A 21,764-nucleotide genomic window follows, 5' to 3' on the forward strand; every position below is an offset into this window, starting at 1 on the left:
AAAGGTCATGCCTCTCAGTAGGACGAGGACCGCGTTCAGATCCTATGCTGTTGGTTTAAACTGAGCAAAGTAATGCTTGGAGTTCAGGGATCTTCATCATTTTCCGATCTTCTGGAACCGCAAAAACAGAGTTGAGGGCCACAAGGTATGTCACGATAGTGCTTCCTTTCAGACGACACTCGTAGCGCAAGAATAGTTGGTTGTTGGTTGTTTGGTTTGTTGTTTAACGCGGCACTCAGCAATATTCCAGCTATATGACGGCGGTCTGTAAATAATCGAGTCTGGACCAGACAATCCAGTGATTAATGTCGTGAGCATCGATCCACACAATAGGGATCTATGACATGCATCAACCAAGTCAACGAGCCTGACCACCCGATCCCGTTAGTCGCCTCTTACGACAAGCATGGGATGCTGAGGACCTATTGTACCCCGAATCTTCACGGGTCTGCAAGAATAGAAGAAACTCGGCCAAGAATTGGGGAGACGCAGAGGTGGGGTCCTGGTGTTTTTCCTTGCAAAAAATTTCAAAGGAGCGCCACTTAACGTCGTACAGACTTCAGGTAGCCCTAGCCGAGTAACCCATGACACTAAGTCTCTTTGTACATGGACCAGACGTCCAGACGTGTAGACGTGTAACCTATCTAGAGCCGGGTGTGGCTATTACTGTTCGGGTGGATCAGTAGATCTGTGAGCTGGAGAGGGTCGGTGGCTATCTCTGTGAGAACAACCAACCCCCTGCTGGCCACCAGGGCAGAACCAATGTCAGATCGAGGCTCTGCGTCTACCTGATCTTCTGAAGAACCCTGAGAAGGAGTACTGGAGGCGGAAAACCATACGCTTACGCTGAAGGCATCGACTGCCCAAGCCTGACGGTCCGGTACTGGCAATATGAAGGTCCGGATGTGGTAGTTCTGGCTGGTGGCCTGTTGGGATGGCCAAGACGCAGAAAAACATGAGTGAAGGCATGGGGCTTCTGGGTGGGGCTTCCACTCTGTGGGTGCGACTGTCTGGCCTGGAGAGGGCATCTGCCAGAATTTTGCGACAACCTGGATAGGTGAACAGGTGAAGAGTCTTTGCTGCAGGAGCAAATTGGAGTGAGTTGTTCCCGGATTTTGGAGACACCAGACGATGGTGATGTTATCCGTTGATATGGTGATCTGTTTGCATTGGAGAAACTCCAGTTTCCAGTGATAGAGCCAGTTTGAGGGCCTCCAGTTTGAGGTTGTTGATGTGCCGTTGTTGATGTGCCGTTGTTGATGTGCCACTGGTGTTGTGCGGTGGACCACAGCCCCGAGGCAACTTGACCCTCCAGATGCGCTCCCCATTCTTGAAGAGAGGCATTGACAAATAGGTGTAACGAGGTCTTTAACTCTGTGCCTTAGACGTTCAATTCCACCGTCAACCACCGGAGAGGAGTTTTGAGGTGGTTGATGGACACCGACCTTGTGTTGGCGCGATGAAGGTCCTATCAAGAGAGTGGGCATGATCTGCAATGTCGAAGGAATGGACAGGGAAATCCTCCTTTCTGTACTTTGGAGACTTGGATGAGGGTCGGAGAGATAGATAAGCGAAATCCTCATCCAGAGCAGCAATCATGTCATTGATCATGGGGTCAGGTGGGACAGATGTAGGGTCAGGCCAGATAGTGTCTTTCTTGATGACCCCCAACCCTGGGGAAGGTGCCACTGCCTCCAACAGGTCAGCGATCCAGTCTGCCACCTGGTTTAGCCCAAGGTGGAGTCAACTTCTGATACCGATCCCTCATACGTTGGGATAAAGGAGCCTTCTGATGAGTCCTATCTAAATCCCCTTGACCGTTGAACTTGAGAGCAGCTCTGAGAATGGCGCCTAGACAGTGAGGACTTGCTCCTTGTGGAAAGGCACCAGGCAAGGTGGAGTCATGGGATAAGGTGGACCGCACTGTAGAGGCACCACATAAGTCCAGTCTAAGCGTGTGTGAGTGCGACTGTAGAGACACCTGTGCCGCACCCGTGGCAGAGACTGTTGCAACATTTGCATAAAGTGGAACAGAGCTCCAGATAAGCTTTTGGAGCGGTGGGTATTTTACCCATGCATTTTAAAATCATTGGGTATCAGTAATTCTATCTGGGTATTCAAATTTCTGTTACCCACTAGTTTTTACACATGTGCGTATTTAAGTTAAATATTTTTAAAAAATATTCATCTAGTCCCTGCAAGCTGGTGTCGAGTGGGTTTGAGAGCTCTTAAGACTCAAAAATACCACGATACTTCCACAAGAAAGTGTGATGGCAAATGATCATGATGTAACTGTCATCGTGGAATTTGGAAAGGTTGACGGAATGCCCGTTTATAATTTCAAAATAAGTTGCTGATTTGCTAATCAAATACGCAGCGTTACTGCACAATATTTTGATGATTCACACAAGTTTTATTTTTGTAACGTATCTGTAATGTTCGTTGCGTATTTGATACGCTTGGATTTTATTTTACTGCATATTTCTGCATATCTGATGTGTATTTTACTTTAGCTTATCTGGAGCTCTGGTGGAACCACTCCAAGTCTATATAATGTGTCTGGTACATTTGGGGAGGTGTCTGTTGATAGGGAGGAAGCCCAAAGCCTGGAGGCGCTTGGAGCTCCTTGGAGGGATGGTGATTCTGAGGAAAAGTCATAGTCGGGTCCATAAGCACCATTGTAGCAGCGGGGTCATAGAGGTGAATATAAGGATGCAGAATGCATGCCACAAAAAAAAAGTGTGACCACGGACAATATTCAAGATGGCTGCTTGAAACAACAAAACCACACCCTTACCGTGATAAAACCACCACCAGGCGATAAATATTCATGCAATGGTGTAAATCATATGAAAGATATGAAAACACAAACTGTATGCACAATATAGTTCACAAGAAAAATCCCTAGTTATCAACACACAAAGGATTCAATGAAAATGGGCGACAACAGTAATGTGCTGATTCGTGACGTCACCTCTTCCGTGGTCACATGGGAGCTGTGTGATAGGGTTAGCCACTCAGCTAGTTTAAACAACTTCTTCTTTCTCAAGGTTGTACACAGCTCTTTCTCTGTCAAGAAACAAGCAGTGGATGCATTAGGAGTAGTGCAGGATAAGTTTAAAAAATCTGATGAAATACATTGCTGCTCACCAGGTACATTCAAAGTGAGAACACTGTTCTGTGAGGTCTTTAGCTACAAAATAATGGTTAAGGAGAGTGAAGCTGTTGTAATGTGGGTTGTTTGAATTGAAAAACCATTATGATATCAATGTAATATTCTTTTTAACTTTAGAAAACATTTTTTTGTAACATACTTAATAGGCATACAGCCACAAAACTCTGCAGCTCACCTGACTTCAGAAGAAGTCAAATCACTTCAGGTGAAAACTTAGTAAAAGGAGAAAAACAAGTATTTTTGCAACACCTTTCATGACAACAATGTTGAGTTGAAACAGTGATGCCTTTGAACAGACTTGGATCTCATAGTCACGCCATTCACACAAAGTTTAAGGCCCATCCCATGTGCTTCTTAAGAATACGATTTTTAAACTTGTTGAAAATTTTGAGTCTCTAAATATCACACTAATTTGAACAAGACCAGATAGAACCTGCATGCCAAATTTCAGCTTCATCAGTCAAGCGGTATCAGAAAATATCTAAGAGAATGGTGCAAAGGTCATAACTGCAAAGGTCAGTGTTGGGGTGACTTGGAGTCACAGGGTCATGTATCTTGAAGTACATGAAAGATCCCTCTTTGCTGTAGGAAGAACTATTTCTTTTCAAAGGCAGGTTTGGTTTCTATGTCAACCATATGCAAAAACTTACTTTCTGCCATTGCTCCCCAATGTGTCACAGGAATAGGCCCATGTGGTTTATCCGATTCATTTATCAAAAGTTTGTGAGTGGGTCATTTTCAACTAGTGATTCTATCTCCCTCACACACAAAAATTCAGAAGCCCTCCAGTTAGCAACTGAAAAAAAGCATTACTGCACATATTCTATTATACCCATTAGGTTTCGGAATAGTTAATATCAATTCATAATATATTTACATCTCTGAATGTGTTGTCTTTTTCTTTGACTACCACTCCTCTTTGCAGCTTAAGCTTGTGATTGTCAACACTGAGAAAGAGATCCTCTTACCCTCCTTTGTCTCTCTTCTCTCTGGTTTTACAATCACAGAAATAACCTTCGAGTCAGTCTTTATCTAAAGTGTGTTATTAGAGCACACTGACACACAATACAATGAAATGTGAAGTAAAATATATCACACTAAAATATACCTTAATAAACAAAGAAAACATACTTTTGCATGACTACATCCTGATGTATGAACTGGTCAACAAGGGAGAAGGAAGCCATGTCTAGCATATGTATACTGCCACCTTCTGTTCCCAATAGAAGTTGGTCACCATTCAAAGACAGACAGCTTGTAGACACAGCCTTCATCTGTCTGCAATACACCAAATAACAAAGACATCAGTTAAAACATCCTGAAATATAGCACATGGAATCCTCAGAAATCACTGTCAAATCATTGCCTTCGCATATTTTCATCCTTGCCTAAACAAGCATGAACATGTGATGCATATCATATGAATACATGTATTGAATAAAACTTCTTTCTGTGTGGATTTATGTACATCCACAACAGGATAAGGTCTTAAAAAAATCATTCTAGTAAAATATAGATATTTTTTATATTTATATGAAGCTGTGATTGATCCTGCTGATGAGAAAAACGATGTTCCATTCTGAAGCAATCACTAGCTGCCACATCATACTGGAAGTGGTTGACGGCTTATCTTCATATCAGTGTTGGTCACACATAAAATGTCTGAAGATATTGTCAAGAGGCAGGACTGACGGATGGGCCCTCGGACGTCCTAATGCAGGATAAGTATACAAATATCAAGATTTTACTCAATTTTTAGACTTATCCTGCATTACTCCTTAATGCATCTGTATCCTACAGCGCAATTCTTCTGCAATTCATAACTGATCAGCCAATCCTGTCCACAGAAAGGTAACGAGAGTATGAGTACGTCCAGGTAAATAAACAGTACAAGACAATAGTGTGCGCTAGGGTCTAGAAACTGGATAACCAAACCATCATAGCGTAAAAGTGTGATTAATTGTCTTTATGGCATCATGGGTTGGTCACTTGCTGGGATACAACCAGGGGTCCCAAAACTGCAAATGCCCAAGACATCTTCTTAAGCCACACATGACCTCAGGTAGGGGCTGGCAAAGACTAATATTTTGACCTCCCAAAACATCCTTCCATGATGGCTCTAATAGAACAATTACTGTGTAGAGCCATCGTCGAGGCCACCACCCAAATCTCATAGGGGTTATCAACTCTCATTGGCTCAAGATTAACAATCTCGTAAGCCTGAAGGATGATAGCTGGTAACCATAAAGAAATGGTATTGCAACTGAATTCTGAGAAACCGGGATAAGCAACCATTTTTGCATGCCACACCTTGTGATGAAAACTTGGTGTGCACGCACTGGGCATAATAAGAGTTCATCCTCATCTTCCTTCCCCACGATGGAAAATAAAGGTGGGCTAGTGAAAGAATGATCGGGTTGTCCTGGCAACTGGTTTACAGCCATAAAACCCCCGCAAAACTCGAGGTAGACTGCTCAGGGCGTACCTCGCTCAAAGGGAGTGATGTCGAGCGCATGAATCTTGCTCACTCTTGCCGCCGTTGCAAGTGCCAAGAGAAAAATTGTGTTTATGGTGAGGTTGAAAAGAGGCTCGGACACACAAGCATTTAGTTCCATGCAAACACTGAAGTACCACATTCAAATCCCATGCAGGGGGACAAAATTTGGCCTTCTGATCCTCGAGACTAAATGAGCGTAAAAAAGTTGCAGTTCCGTAATCTTGCTCATTTTTCAATCGTTTGGAACTGCCAACACTGAATATAAAGCTACAAAATAAGTGGTAATGGTGCTACCTTTCAAGTGTCGTTTGCTACGCAGGTGTCAGAGATACTTGGCCAAGAAGCTTCCTGCAGGGTCTCTTAGGTCCACGAACCACCCTCTCACTAGCCAACAAGACGTGATCAGAATCAGAGCGAGGTTGCCCTCATCTTTTGTGTCATCTCGTTGCTATATGGCTGAAATAATGCCGATGCGACATTAAATTTGAACTCACTCGGGAAGGAGTTATGGGGGTGGAAAAGCGTATGCTTAGCTCATCCCCCGCCAGGCCTGCGGATCCGGAATTGGAGAAACGGAAGTTCGGATCTGGAAGTTTTGGCATGTGGCCGATGTTGGCTTGACCTAGGCTCTGACATAAGAGATGGTATGCCTCTCATTCTGTGGGCACCACTTTGTCTGCATAGGGCGTCTGTCTACAGATTCCTACAACCTGGAAGCGCAGACCCAGTCGATCCACCAGGTTGATCTTTTGTATCACCCTGGGAAGTAGAACAGGAAGTTGAAAAGCATATGCTTTCAACCCTTCCCAGGGGAAGCTGAATGAGTCTAGCACCCAAGCCTGCGGATCCAGTAGCTGGGAGACATACGTCATAAGTTGGGTTGTTTGTTGTTTAACGCCGCAATCAGCAATGTTCCAGCTATATGACGGCGGTCTGTAAAATAATCGAGTCTGGACCAGACAATCCAGTGATTAATATGAGCATCGATCCACGCAATTGGGATCGATGACATGCATCAACCAAGTCAGCGAGCCTGACCACCCGATCCTGTTAGTCGCCTTTTACGACAAGCATAGTCGCCTGTTACGGCATGCATTGGTTGCTGAAGACCCATTCTACCCAGGAATCTTCACGGGTCTCATAAGTTGGTGGTTCTGGTAAGTCGCAAACAGGTCTATGTTTGGTTGCCCGAAGTGCTGAAGACAGAATTCCTTGGTATAACTATACACCCCCTCCCTTTAAGGTTTGGGGAATAATAACACTGAATGAAATTTTGAATAAAATTAATAACAAATTACAAAGTCCAGATATACATAGCAAAGGGTCATTTTCAGTTGCTCCAAAATCAATATTTATGGCTGTTGAATCCTATAAGTTACAGTTGCTTATGGTCTCAAGTATTTTAATCTTGCATAGAAATGATTCAATTTATTATTTCATACTTATAACCATAGAACAGTACACTTAAATTTTCAAAATATATCAATGATTCTCCGGACCATTGAATGCAAAATTTAAGGACTGTGCTAAATGGAAAAATAAAACAGTTAATTTGCAACCAAACATGGAAATCCCTCTTTCATTTTGTTTTGAAGTAGACATCATCAAAAGTATACAAAAAATTAGAGAATTCTAATTGTTTTTCATTTATGATTTGGATCTGTCCATAACCCTTAAAGGGGCACTGATCTAAAGCAATTCCCCGGGACTGGTTGTTGCCTTTGTTATTGTTTTTTCACATTGAGTACCCGGATGATACGCAAGGCAACTGAGCGTGACCAGAGACTGGGCTACTGTAACGACAGCTAAATAAATATGGAGGCAATATTTGTTTTACGCATTTTTGAACACTGATTGGTTAACTGATCTTTAAAGATTTCAACAAAGGGCGCATGTTAATTAATTTCTTCAGCCTAAACAAACAGAAAAAAAGAACGGCGGAGCTCATCGGATGTCGTCATTTGGAAATACCCCAGATGGTTATAGTTTAAAAGAAGTATTTGTCACAGAGTGACGAAATATCCCCCGCCTGTACACCATAGTACCAAATATGAAGACAATCCAGCGATTAGTTCTTGAGATATTGTGGCAACACCGTTTTCCAACTCCAAAAACAGATTTGCCTGCTGTGACCTTGAAAATGGGGTCAAGGTCACCAAATCTGACAGGTGTATGCGGTGTCTGTATATACACCATAGTTCCAAATATGAAGACAATCCAGTGTTTAGTTCTTGAGATATCGCGGCAACACCGTTTTCTAACTCCAAAAGCAGATTTGCCTGCTGTGACCTTTAAAATTTGATCAAGGTCACCAAAACCGACTGGTGTCTGCGGAGTCTGTATATACACCATAGTTCCAAATATGAAGACAATCCAGTGTTTAGTTCTTGAGATATCGCGGCAACACCGTTTTCCAACTCTAAAAGCAGATTTGTCTGCTGTGACCTTGAAAATGGGATCAAGGTCACCAAAACCGACTGGTGTCTGTATATACACCATAGTTCCAAATATGAAGACAATCCAGTGTTTAGTTCTTGAGATATCGCGGCAACAAACAGGTGGGACGTACGGACGGACGTACGGACGTACGTACGGACGGTCGTGAATACTATATCCCCCGCTTCGCGCTTTCGCGCGGCGGGGGATAAAAAAGTATCCATGCAGTGAAAGCATTTTCGGATTTCAGATTGCGTCGATAATGCGATTACTACTCCCTTGTTGTCGTCCACGTTTTCTGGTATAACCCTACACTTGTGTAATTATTGTCATTCACTTGATGCTCAGTTAATGAATTTATTACAGGTACAATTAGTGGTAGCACCACTTAGATTACTTGACAAAGGTTCCCATTTGGCATTTATTGTGTCTGGGGTAATTATTCAATCTAAATCCAGGTTTGAAGTGAGGTGAAATGTGTGTTATGTAATATACACGTGGCAGCCAAGCAAGAGATGAATGATCAGTTGATTTTACTTTTTTTGTAAATCAACGGATCGTTCCTAGTCATCAAAGGATTAACAGAAAATACGTTGATTGATTAATCACTGTTATCTCGCACAGTGGATATGTCAAAAGTGAGTGTTTACATGTCTAGGTTTACTAAAACAAAGGGAATACACTCATATCATGGCGTGAAGTGCCGATGTAAAAACAACATACTTTGTTCAAAGGGTTAACTGATAATACGTTGATTGATTGCTCATTGTTATCTATCACCCAATGGATTTTTTAGGAACCATGGATGTTATGAAAATAGTTGTCACGTGGGCTTTCTCAGTCGACCATTGAGACTTGACACCAATGTGAAACACCTGAAACAATCTAAGTGATCAATTGAGAAACGAACACGGGTTATAACATCCCGAAACGATATATATCTTTTAAAATATTTGATTGTTACAGAGACACATGACATCGAATAAGTTTCTTTGTACAGCTGCAGACGAGTGGGATATTGTTCCTTTGTGTGGATATTCACAGATACATTCCTCGAACAAGGAAGCTGCCTAAAATTATACACAAATTTGGTAGGTTGTAATTATGGTATTTGCATTTTGTTTTCCTTCATTTGCTGTAGCATTGAACCGATTCATTCTAGTTCCTCTTCGTCTTGGTTGGGAAATTCTTCAATGCGCGATAGACGTGGTTTTCACAAGTGTTTTCCTTTATAAGCGTGTATATATTACCGTCAATTTGTAAAATGTGATTCTCTCAGGCAATTTATAAAATGTGTAAATATTTCAGTCATTTTGACTGAAAAATCTGTCCAGATTGACTAAAATTGATTAAGACAATCAAAAGGGCCTAAAAACATTGCAACAGATTATTATGTAGGATTAGAAGACAAACAACATAGAAATGTACTTTTCAACATAAAATTTTCAGTCTCTTGGTGAAGACATTAAACATCAAAATGTTTGGAATTCGTTATCATAATAATACAGATGGAAATGTTTTTCACTCAATTTGTAAAATAACTGAATATTTAGGCATTTAATAAATTTGAAATTGTTACACATTTTGACAGTAAAAAAATATACACAATATAAAAAAAGCAATGCTCAGGTGAAATATTTACTTTGTGTTGCAAGTCAAAATACTGTAAACGAAAATCGCAAAATTACCAAGCAAATGACTTATCAAAACTTCGTCACCATTACCGATGCTATTCACAAAGATACCCACATTTCCTTATTATCTCGAAAACTGTATTTCACTTTGTTGATCAATGTGACCATACGCCCTTATTACTACCCATAAAAGTGACTAATGCGCTTACGAATGGCGCAGCACAGGTCATCAACTAGTCTAGATTTCTGCTATACATCCGGGTACTCAATGTGAAAAAACAATAACAAAGGCAACAACCAGTCCCGGGGAATTGCTTTAGATCAGTGCCCCTTTAACAGTCTGCAGTAGCACAAGAAGCAGGAAAACTGCATGCTTGGCCTTTCCATTTCAACAAACGACATATTCCAATTGACAGAATCACACACTTCACACTTTTACAATCATAATTACACTAATGTTACAGGTTGTAAATTTGATGGATTTTTTTACTTAAGTGTATTGGAGTTTGAAAATAACTAACTAAATGGTTTATTGAAAATGGTGCCAGTTATGGCATCAGTAAAGAACATGCACAGCCCAAGTTAAAAACCATAAGACTGTTCATGCAAAAACATTTAATATATGGGGAACCACCACAATAACTGAATAAGCTGAAGTTTGCACACATCGAGTCAAAACCTGATTTTGACAAGAATTTGATTTGAAATTTTGACCATATATCTCATCTTGCTAGGCATTCGCATTCAAAGAATAGGCTCAGCTCCGGCTGGTAAATCAAACATACTTCAGTCAGGCAAATATCACTGCAAAGTTCCTGAATGACAAACACTCAAGTTCCTTTGGAATTGATCTGATAATCTTTGTCTATTTTCTTTTTACAATTTGATTTATCACTGACACTATACTACTTGAACAACTACAAGGACAACATGACGATCATGTCGCGATACCAACAATATTGCATAACATTCAAAGAAAACCCAATGATGCCTAAATCGTGATATAAGGTTCAACAAGTATTTGTCACAGAGTGACGAAATATCTCCCGCCTGTACACCATAGTACCAAATATGAAGACAATCCAGCGATTAGTTCTTGAGATATTGTGGCAACACCGTTTTCCAACTCCAAAAACAGATTTGCCTGCTGTGACCTTGAAAATGGGGTCAAGGTCACCAAATCTGACAGGTGTATGCGGTGTCTGTATATACACCATAGTTCCAAATATGAAGACAATCCAGTGTTTAGTTCTTGAGATATCGCGGCAACACCGTTTTCCAACTCCAAAAGCAGATTTGCCTGCTGTGACCTTGACAATGGGGTCAAGGTCACCAAAACCGACTGGTGTCTGCGGAGTCTGTATATACACCATAGTTCCAAATATGAAGACAATCCAGTGTTTAGTTCTTGAGATATCGCGGCAACACCGTTTTCCAACTCCAAAAGCAGATTTGCCTGCTGTGACCTTGACAATGGGGTCAAGGTCACCAAAACCGACTGGTGTCTGCGGAGTCTGTATATACACCATAGTTCCAAATATGAAGACAATCCAGTGTTTAGTTCTTGAGATATCGCGGCAACAAACAGGTGGGACGTACGGACGGACGTACGGACGGACGTACGGACGGACGTACGGACGGACGGTCGTGAATACTATATCCCCCGCTTCGCGCTTTCGCGCGGGGGGGGGATAAAAACTAATCTGTAAATAAAGGGGGTACATGTTCAAATGAAATAATACCTTTGTCAGAAAAAAAAGTGGAAATAACATGATCGAGATCAGTCTCCCTTGGAAGAAAAAAGATTCCAAAGAAAGTGGATATTTCAAAATATGTACTTATATTATCATATTAGGGGCCATGATAACTGAAATGAATACCATTTACATCAAGATGTACATAATTTTAAGATGAATGGATATGATATTTGGGAGTGATTGCAAAAAGATTTTTTTTTTTAAATAATTATGCAGGTGTATATGTAAACTATCAGTACCGCTGATAGTTTAATACAGGCAGGATCAGATCTATCTAGTATTCTCCATGAAAAAAAGCAATTATCTGGCCAAACTGGTTCCTGTGGGACAAAAGTGCCAGTGAACAATTTTCTGGAGGTATGAAAACAGTCACATACACAGAAGCATCTGAACTTAGGAATCAAAAACAAATTGTACATGTACAAGAAAACTGCGTTATCACTATCCCTGCCATGAGGCACATTACAAATTTGTTTCTTCATATAATAGTAAATAGAAACTGTTAAAACCAGTCCTTATGGGACCAATTTTCGAACTAAGTCTTGACAAGTATCTCTTAGATCTATAAGCATGCAACTTTTTATTCATGCAACTTCAGTAGTTGCTGAGAAAACTTGTCCCAATTTCACACAGTATGCTAGGGACATAACCCTGTAAAAAAACGAATGAATGACACCAATGTTCGAACTCTTTTGAGATCGTGACCAGTAACATCAGTGTGTAAAATATCCTTTCTCTAACTTGGACAGACGGATGGACGGCATTACAAAATCTGCTGCCCCAGTTTGTGGTGGGGAATAATAAAACTTAAATTAATGAGGAGAGAACTCTTATTAAATGAACTGTTGTACATCACTTAATGTTGCTCTTTGAATCAATTCAGCAGTTTGAGCATTAAGCTTACATAGGCTCACAAGACTCACTTGTAATCTGCCAGAAAGATTTCATTGACCTCATCCAGCACAGACTTTCCACTGCGTAGGTTGACTTCCCACAAATGTAGTGAATTGTCACTGCAGACACTCACCACACGACCCTGAAATATCAAATGAACATATATATCAAGATATTGGAGAGAAAAACGGTGCAAAGAGTCCACAAAAATAGGTAACAGAAAGAAGAGCCTTCACCATCGTCTTCAAAGCATCCAAAATCTAAACAAACCACCATGCAATTTAAGTCTGAAAATATGTCCGCAATGTTAATAAAGAAATCTTCTTTATATGTAACAAATACCAAGTCTGAATACTGAAAATGTATTTTCGGCACTGGGACTCTTTTTACAAACAACCTTGGCGCTAAGGTGATGATCCTGAGTCAGAAGATTTTAACCTTAGACATTTATCAAGGATGATGTCCTCTTCTACAAAACAACTTTAAGTAAGATTAACTTTAACTCACTAAGGTTAATATTATGTATGTATTTATTCAACGTAGTTTTTCAATAAAGAGGTTTATACTATACGTTAAATATTCACTTTTGATACGTAACAGTTTCTTGAAAAAACCCTTTGAATCCTTCAATGAAAGTAATTACAAGAAACGATCTCAGGGTAAATTCATACTTCATTTGAAACAACATTTCAATATCTTTGTTTAATGATATTTTCCCATCCTGTTTATCTCCTCAACTGACAAAGTGGTTATTTTCATATGAGATGTAAAAGATAGCTGATATTTCTAAAATGTAAACAATACCATCAGCTCACCTGAGTCTGAGGCCCTTATAGCAACAAATCAACTGTCTAACCTGCAACTTACAAGATCTGTTGTCAATTCACAAAACTTCAATTGATACACCCATAAATGAGTCTTACCTTTTTGGACTACAAGTTATTTGATAATGACATGCATTCTCACCTGCTCCTGTAGAAAAAACATCTGGACAACTGAAACATCATTTTCATGCAGTCCACCAAATTCCACACCTGGAGCTCCATATCTAAGAAGAAATTAAGGAATTTTACTTTCCACAAATTGTTTCAAACATACATCCTTGGGAATGTTCTACAATAGGCATCATGATGTGATCTGTAGTAAATATGTCGTCCGACGCATTAGTCACAAGTTCCTTCCCACAACTGAAAAAACATTTTGTGATTGGTGCTCACAGCTCACACAAACCAGCCAAGCCAACAAGTAACACATGTTACCAATTACACAATAAGTATCACATTAGTTTGCTGTACTTGTTTATTGTTTGCAATATATCAAATGGCAATGAGTGGTAATTTAGTATAATGAGGTTATGTATTTAGAGTGAGTGAGTGAGTTGGGTTTAGTGCCGATTTTAACAGTATTCCAGTTAAATCGTGGCATTTCAGCTGAATGTGGGAGGAAAACCAATATGCGTTTCGGGGCGATAGATGCGATGTTGCCATCTAGTTCAGGAGTCGTCGCTAGATAAGTCATCCCATGAGCTCCTGTATCAGCTATATTGAATCTCGGCATTGAAAACTTCTGTCTGCAGATGGCCCCGAATGCCTGATTGAACCCCTTAATTAAATCCAACATGATAGCTGGTAGTGGTAAGGTAACGGGAGAAGACAGGTTAGATGTCATCAAGAAACCCCAGTTGATGTCGTCCTCTGAAGTACTACGAGGTAGATGGGTGTCCTCGATCCAGGTGAGGATTAGGGTCGGCTGGACTTGGGCGAATTTGCCCGTAAATGACGGAGGTGAAGTCTTCCTTTCAGGAGAAGCTTCTGACGGAGAAGTTGTATTATTATCTCTATCCCTTATCTCCATTCCTGGTGTCATTGTAGTAGCGAGTCCTGTGTCTGTCCTCGACTGTTCAGGGCCTTGTTGTAAGACTGTCGAAGGGATTAAGATCCCGATTTGTTCAGATAAATCACTCTGATCCCGAGAAGTCGATAGGGGATTCGATAATGGAGGAGCCGTACGAATAACCGGGTTCGACACTATAGGTAAAGAGGGAAGTGTCACAATTGGAGGGTGCGACTTGTCTGAAGACCGCTGGTCTGTGTGCGTCCCTATCAGTGACTCAGAAAGTGAGTGTGAGGAGGGTCGATCTCATTCCATCTGTTGATCCTTATATTGATGTCAATCTCGATGTCAATGGGGAGGATATCATAAAATGAATAATAGTCTGGTGTCAAAGGGATATTCAGGGTAGGGCCGATATCGATGGACTCAGTATTGATCAGTTGTCAGAGATAAGGATAGTATCTCAAAGGTTGGTATCGGTGAGATCACGATCGATGTCGATCCCCGTCGACATCTCTCTCGTAACCAAAGTGCCGAGATGACTGTCAATAGGGATAACGCTGGGAGTCTGAATCGGATGAACGTGATCAGTCGAGATGACGATGTCTTACTGTAAAATGAGAACGCCTCAGTTCGTGTCCATACAATTGATCAGTCGAGAGGTGACGCTCTGAATTGGAGTAATCTCCCTGTTTCAATGTCAAAGTGTGTTCCTGAGACGATCGATCTTGAGGAGAGTGATCTGAATGTTGACCCTTAGAGAATCGACCTGTAGAAAGTCAATCCTTATCCGATCGATCTCGAGATCTACGACTGGAGGAAGTGCGTTCATTGGAATGTCGACCCTTCAAAATCAACTCTGAATGTCGACCCTTATCTCGGCGAATGTCCTTGGGTCTAGACTGCTCTCTACTTTTTCTGTCCGGTAGGCGATGACTATGCCTGGATTCTGCTTGAGTCGATAGTAGTCACAGTAGATAATTCCAGAGTGGCTTGGTCGATCAGAGTAGAGCTATATCTGCGCAGTAATGTCCGAAGTCGATACATAACTTCCAGTAGATCGGGTCTGAGAAGATAAACATATCTCGGTAGACTGGTCAAAATTTACTGCCAGCACCATACGTTTGTCGGACATATTTGTTGACAGCGACTTTGTTGTAGTCGGTGGACTGCTGTTAGACTGTGAAGAACCAGCAGCCACTTCGTCGTGCAGAACACTGTCAGAAACGGTATCTCCTTATGCACATTTGCAGACAACTGTACACAGCAGTCCACTGCTGAAGATTTCAATCTCAGCTAAGAACGTAATCTAAAATTTAAGCCATCTTACAATCATGCTAAGATCAGTGTGTGAAGTGGAACAGGACAATCGTATGGTGATTGTAAAGTTGATAGTAGGCGCCTAAGATTGATTGTAACTAAGATTGTATATCAGGGTCCACTTGCACAAAACAATGACCACTTGTTATAGATAGTGTAGGAACAGGATTAATTTGCATAATTCAGTACGCCTTTGTGGACAAAACATTTCCAATGACAGGAAGAAAATAATTAATTTTAGGGAGCTATTGATTCCCCTGCAATTTAAGCGATTCCAGGGTATTATGAAGAGCGTAAGTGTGAGGGGTGACTGTGGGTTCAAGTGTAAGTTGGCACAGCGAAACTTGTTGATGAAATGACAAGTTCAAGATTAAGATTAATAAGAGTCAATTATTTTTTAAGTTGTGTTGAATTTATGGCTCTCTGCTATTATCAGTGAAAATGTACAGTCCATACTTGCCAAAAATGGGCCGCAAAATTTGTAAAACATTGGGCCAAAGGATCATGGAAAGAATTTCCTTCCCCATCACTGTGAATGTGTTATCTAAATGTTCAGCATAAACATGCAATTTTTAAAGGAGAAGCATTTAGTTAGTGTTAACGGACACAAGAACAGACAGACATACAGACACCATGCAAAAACACACAACTTGAACTGTAAGTTCAGGTTAGCAAAATAAAAATCTCATTCATTTCACATGACATTTGACACACGCAATTATGTCAGAAAGATTCACCAGGGATAAGTAGGAGGTAAGTCTCCAACATCTGTCATAAGCTCATGGTTATGAAAACCAATTGCAGCGCTGGATCAAACACATTCAGCAGGCACTGTCAAACACCAACAACACCCTATGATGTAGTCTGTAGTATTTTGTTCCAGTTGCACTGGTGAAACAATGCCCCGTGGCATCAGGGGTCATCGAATGTTCATAAGCTCCTCCCTGGGATCTATCATCTGTACAAGCAATGTCATTGAATAAGCCCAAAGTTTTGAATATTTGTTTACTAAATGCAGCCTGCGGCAGTGCATGTTATAGCAAGCACAAATTTATGAAAGCTTTTATTTTCAATATATTTTTTATTTTGTCTTTTTTTTCGTAATTCAAGTGGCTAAAATGATTGGTAATGGAAACAAATATACATATATCATCTTTTAGATTCATTAATTTTCATTATTAAGCACAGGAATGCAGTTTATAAGGTATATTGGAGGTGAACACATCCAAATCTCGCCAGTGTTAGGGTAGGTTACCCAAAACTCTATCCTTAGCCCTTTGATCCCCTTTACAATCAATCACCCCTTTACGATCATTAGGGTTAGGTACCCGTTTAGTGCTTAACTATCATCAGGGTTAGGTACCCGTTCAGTGGCTATCATAGATTCTATAGTAGCTTCTAATATTCTTCACACAAAAATGTTGAGAAAGCAGGGTGAATTGTTTTAGTGACGAATATTTTGGCTACTGAAAACTGTCCTTGAACATTCACAAGCCACGTTTACCCGCTACATTTAGTCAATACTGTTTTAAAAGTGAACTCACCCTTTCCTTACTATGAACTATAGTGTTCGCTCCCATACTTTTCTGTCACAAGGATCACTGACTAATTATGAAATACGTCATTCATGCGTACCCATGAGTTCGTCGTCTGATGCCTGGAGCTGTTTTCAATTCGCGCCATAACGGCTCATTCCTCACCACTCGGTATCTTGTTGATTACGGAATAGGATGAGTGTGCCGAATGGCATCAGGATCACGAAAGTGTAAGTAGACTAAAATCACGAGACACCATGCCTACACATAAACTTTGTAAGTGTCCGTCACCTATTCAACCCTTTTCATTCAATTCCGTAACGGTGTAGGCATGACTAGGTAAATTTGCACTTAATTTTACAGTATGGACGTAGCCGAGTCGGTTAGCTGTCGGGCTAACAATACACAGTAGACAATTTTATGGATAACAACTTCTTTAATACTGTAAAAAGCGACGTTTCGGTATAGATCAAGCAAGACTCCACCGACTATATATATTCTCTACAATGTCCCTCATTCAGTCTTGCTTGACAACGGTATAAGTATCTATAACGAAACGTCGATTTTTACAGTATTAAAGAAGTTGTTATCCATAAAATTGTGTCTACCTTGTCATCCATCAAGTAATGCCTATCAAACAATTTAACAATCCAAAGGTCGCAAGTTCACGTCCGGCGGATACTCACAAAAACTGGTTGCTGTCTTTGAGACATGTGATCGTCCTCACAAGAAGTTGTGGTACTGTATTCTAAAGGTGCTCTGAGGATCGATATCCAGTCATGGAACGGTATAAGTAAGATAAGTTCTAGATTCAAACAAAAGTTACTGGAAGATGGATACTGAGCCCCCTAGTCTGGTGTAATAACTACCAGAGAGGTCGCAGGGACAGTTCCGAGGTGTGGTAATCAGGTTCGCCTGAGGTTTGTGATTTGTTGCGTTACCACCAGGAGACCGAAAATGAACCTCTTGCACATCTCAGAGTTAATTACTGGCGAAGACAGTATCCGAGCGGCAGAAAACAACCCTCCATAATACATTGAATGGAACAATTGCTGTGAAGAGCCATAGTCGAAGCCACAGCTCGAATCTCAAAGGTTGTTGACTCTTGGCAGGTCCAAGCCTGATAGTTCATACGCCTGCAGTATGATGGAGCACAGCCACAGTGCGATAGTGTTTCGACTGACCTCCACCGAGATCCACGTTGTGTCTTAGGGCACACTAAGGGCACAAAAGTTGTTTGTCCTCATCTTTGGGTCCTACTATCGAAGATAAAGAACGGTAAAAGATCTGTCTGTCATGGGAGTTGATTTTTTGCAATGAAATCCCAGCACAGCCTGAGGTTGACAGCACTGTGCGCTCCGCACTCGAACCTTACTCAGGAAATGTCAAGGGCGTTTAACTCGCCAAGGCTAGTAGAAATTCCATCTTTTTGGTAAGATTGAAAAAAGACGCCAAGTTGAGTGACTTTAGTAACACATTCAAATCCCAGGCAGGGGGACGAAACTAGGCACATTGATCATCCAGTCGAAATGACTGCAAAAGTGATTGAAGTTCTGGGATCTTGGTCATTTCACGATCCCTGGAAGTAGAACCTGGGGATGGGCACATGTAGATAACCATCCTGTTGGCCGAAACTGATCAGGGATTCGTTGGCATTGATTCTGGTCCTGAGCAGTCTTATGTTCACAGCGTTATGAGGGTGAACCGGTACCCGTGGCTGAGGATGTTTGTGACAAATATGACCCAGTTGGCCCAGAACTTGCCCAATCACCGACCATAACGACTGGCGGTGGAAGATCCTAGACTTTGGGTGCCAGGTGTAAGTACTTCCCTCTGCGGTCACCACTCTTGAACTTTTGTTGGTGATGGCCGAGTTGAGAGTTGTCTTGTGGTTGAGTGAGAGCAATCTTAACCTCTGCCACGAAAAGAGGAGTGAGTTGTCTGAGGGGAAGCATTTAACGAGCTACGCCTCGGGTGATAATTCCCAGTTTTTGCTGGTTTAAATTTGGATTGGTTGTAGACGTGCTTCAAGGCTTTTAGCGCTGTCTCATCGCGGGCAAAGCTGGAGATGCGTGCATGAGTTCCCATTATAGTACCATTGAACACAGAGAATGTGCTCCAGGTTTGACGTAATAGTTGCCTCTTGAATTGGGAATCCCAATTGGTCAGGCCAAGGTAACCTAAATGCCTGGTGGTTGTGATCTCGGCCAAGGCCGCCTGTAGATGGTTGCGTAAGTGGTCAATCTGGCGCTGCTGAAACGACATCATGGTCCTCAAATGATCGATTCTGAAGGGATTAACCTACGAGATATCATGTTTTGGACTAGGTTTCAGTGATCTCCTAATTTCCGTCTCAACGAATGCAAGCCAATTATTGGGCATACGAAGAGTGGTGGACCTAGGAGCCCATAATACAATGTAGGTTTTTGTCCAATGTATGCGCATTGTCCGCGATTTCAAAGGTATGGACGGGAAAATCAAGTTTCCTAAAACAATGAGCTCTGAGTGAGTGATAACTTGGAAAAATCATCATCTTGCGCATCTTAAAAGTCCAGTTTCCACCCTTGTCTAGCTAGGCTGGAATTCCTGGGCTCGATCGGAGCGCCACCAGTGGTTATTTCAAGTTATGTCCATTCTAAACCTCTCCTATGGACCAATCAGATTCCACCTCTTGTACCACTTGCATTTGTTTCAAACGAAATGGCGGCGCCCAGTCAAGACGATCTGATCGATAATGAAGACCTATATTGTGATAAAACGGGTTTTACATCGCGAAGTGCATCAAATCACGCGAGCACCTTGATTAAAAACATGAAATGATTTGAAAAATATCTGTTGACAACGAGTTGGTGGTGCACATGCTTTGCAAATCCTGCAATCGACCAAGATCTGCACAACAGTTTACAAACCAGTTTTCGATTTCGGTGCGCGATTGTGATTGGACCATGCATAGACTCGTTAGTACAGCCAAAATGTAACTCCATAATACCAACCTAGTTCGGCAAGGGTGGAAACTGGACTTTTATAGTCAGTTAACTCTCTTGCCTCGGGGAGATGCATCTAGCGTGGCATTGGCACTTTTAGAAAAGCTAACGAGATAAATGACAAGGTATAGAGTATAAATATACACTTACAACAGGCACCTGATAGAAAGGTATTTAATACATGAAAGAAGGGCTAAGATAGACTCTGAATTATTAAAGCACAAGACATGTAAACACAACAGCATGGCCAAACAAGATAGAGGGAGGTACAACACACATGCTCGTGAAAAGCACGGGAAAACCTAAAGTAGGAAAAAACATGTTAGTACACCATAATAAACTCTACATGATACGTCTGTACAGTCCAGTGACTAGCAGTGATGTGATATGTGACGTCGCTCACAGTCACGTGGGGTCAGCTGTGAGGGTGCAAGCCACACAACTTGGTAGACACAACTTGGTAGGTACAACGTTTTCTGTAGCCACGACCTCTCACAGCTCCGTTTCCCAGGTCAAGAAAAGGATAAGATAAAAAATAAGATGTGTTGACAAAAAATGATTTGATAAGATTTTGTTGCCTGATATCAAAAGCAGATGATGTAATGAACTGCTCACTGATAGATGTTGAAAGATCTTTTGGCAGAAAACATGTACTGTTTCTTACTGTTTTCTCTTGACAAAATCTCAGATATTCACATAAAAGTTTAACAAAGGTGGATTGTTACTTACCACAAATATAAAGAACATGTAAACATGTGTTGTAGGTCAAATTCAATATTCATGTTCCCAATTCTTTGTGAAATACTGGTCGTTTACACCAGAGGAACATGTTTTTGCACATCCAATAAAGCATAGTTGTATAAACAAACCTCTCACACTGTGTGGCTGTATTATGTGTACTCAATCTGCCAAAAAAATACAATGGATTTGTTTGCAGATTCTAATTGATACGTAAACCTGGTTTCCTGATGGCTTCAATCTTACCATAAAGTATTACTCATTCTTATTTCTCGTGTTTGGTAATCTCAATGATATGCATCAAACTTGACAATGGCATAAACTTTGCCATAAAAAACATAAACAGGTCGCAATCTATTTGTAAAATCCTTTACATTCAAAATTTTACAACCAACCTTAACATGTCAATCAAGCAATTTGTACATACATCAACTTTTCTCGCACCATGCATATCATAGAACTGAAGGATACATTTTCACAGCCCCGGACTTGGTTCCAATTGCCAATAAATTTAGCTTTGGGTCATATGCCAGGGCACTGGGTTTGCTTGGAAATCCATGGTCCACACACTGAAAAATAAGTACAAAAACATTAAACTACACAGCTATTAAAGAAAGTTGAACAATGAACACACACATTTGCTCATACAGTGAATACAGTAACAACAGAAAACACCTTTAAATTTGTTCTATTAAAATATGCAGTAAATGGCAAATGGTTTTGGTAGGTTAGGGAAAATTAAATGCCACATGGTGTACCAATTAAAGGTGCCACAACACAGTCACACCTTGCTCTGCACCCTTCTCAGACTTACAACTGCATCTCAGAAGCTCTTGGCATGTCTTAGCACGAGTCATGGCCAGCAACGAAATGCAGGTCTTTTCATATGTTGGTACAATGCAGCTGATGTGGAAGAACGAAATCAATTGATCTACCTGTCGTAATGAATAAGTCGTTGGTT

The 21,764-nt window shown here is 41.0% G+C and overlaps 1 protein-coding gene across 4 annotated transcripts in view; it reads right to left on the reverse strand.

Moving 5' to 3' along the window:
* The window catches only part of LOC124117940 (lethal(2) giant larvae protein homolog 1-like), a 211,738-nt gene that overhangs the window by 169,439 nt on the left and 20,535 nt on the right, over positions 1 to 21,764 (reverse strand). For all 4 annotated transcript variants that reach the window (XM_046479958.1, XM_046479955.1, XM_046479956.1 and 1 more), the window contains exons 3-6: positions 21,275 to 21,372; positions 13,360 to 13,441; positions 12,423 to 12,535; positions 4,307 to 4,453 (exon numbers count right to left, since the gene is read on the reverse strand). In XM_046479958.1, the coding sequence (XP_046335914.1) occupies positions 4,307 to 4,453; positions 12,423 to 12,535; positions 13,360 to 13,441; positions 21,275 to 21,372 (440 nt within the window). The remainder of the gene's footprint in view (positions 1 to 4,306; positions 4,454 to 12,422; positions 12,536 to 13,359; positions 13,442 to 21,274; positions 21,373 to 21,764) is intronic.

The sequence above is a fragment of the Haliotis rufescens genome, unplaced genomic scaffold, assembly GCF_023055435.1.
Source record: "Haliotis rufescens isolate VD_foot unplaced genomic scaffold, xgHalRufe1.0.p SCAF_28, whole genome shotgun sequence".
In the NCBI taxonomy this organism is placed as follows: Eukaryota; Metazoa; Mollusca; class Gastropoda; order Lepetellida; family Haliotidae; genus Haliotis; species Haliotis rufescens.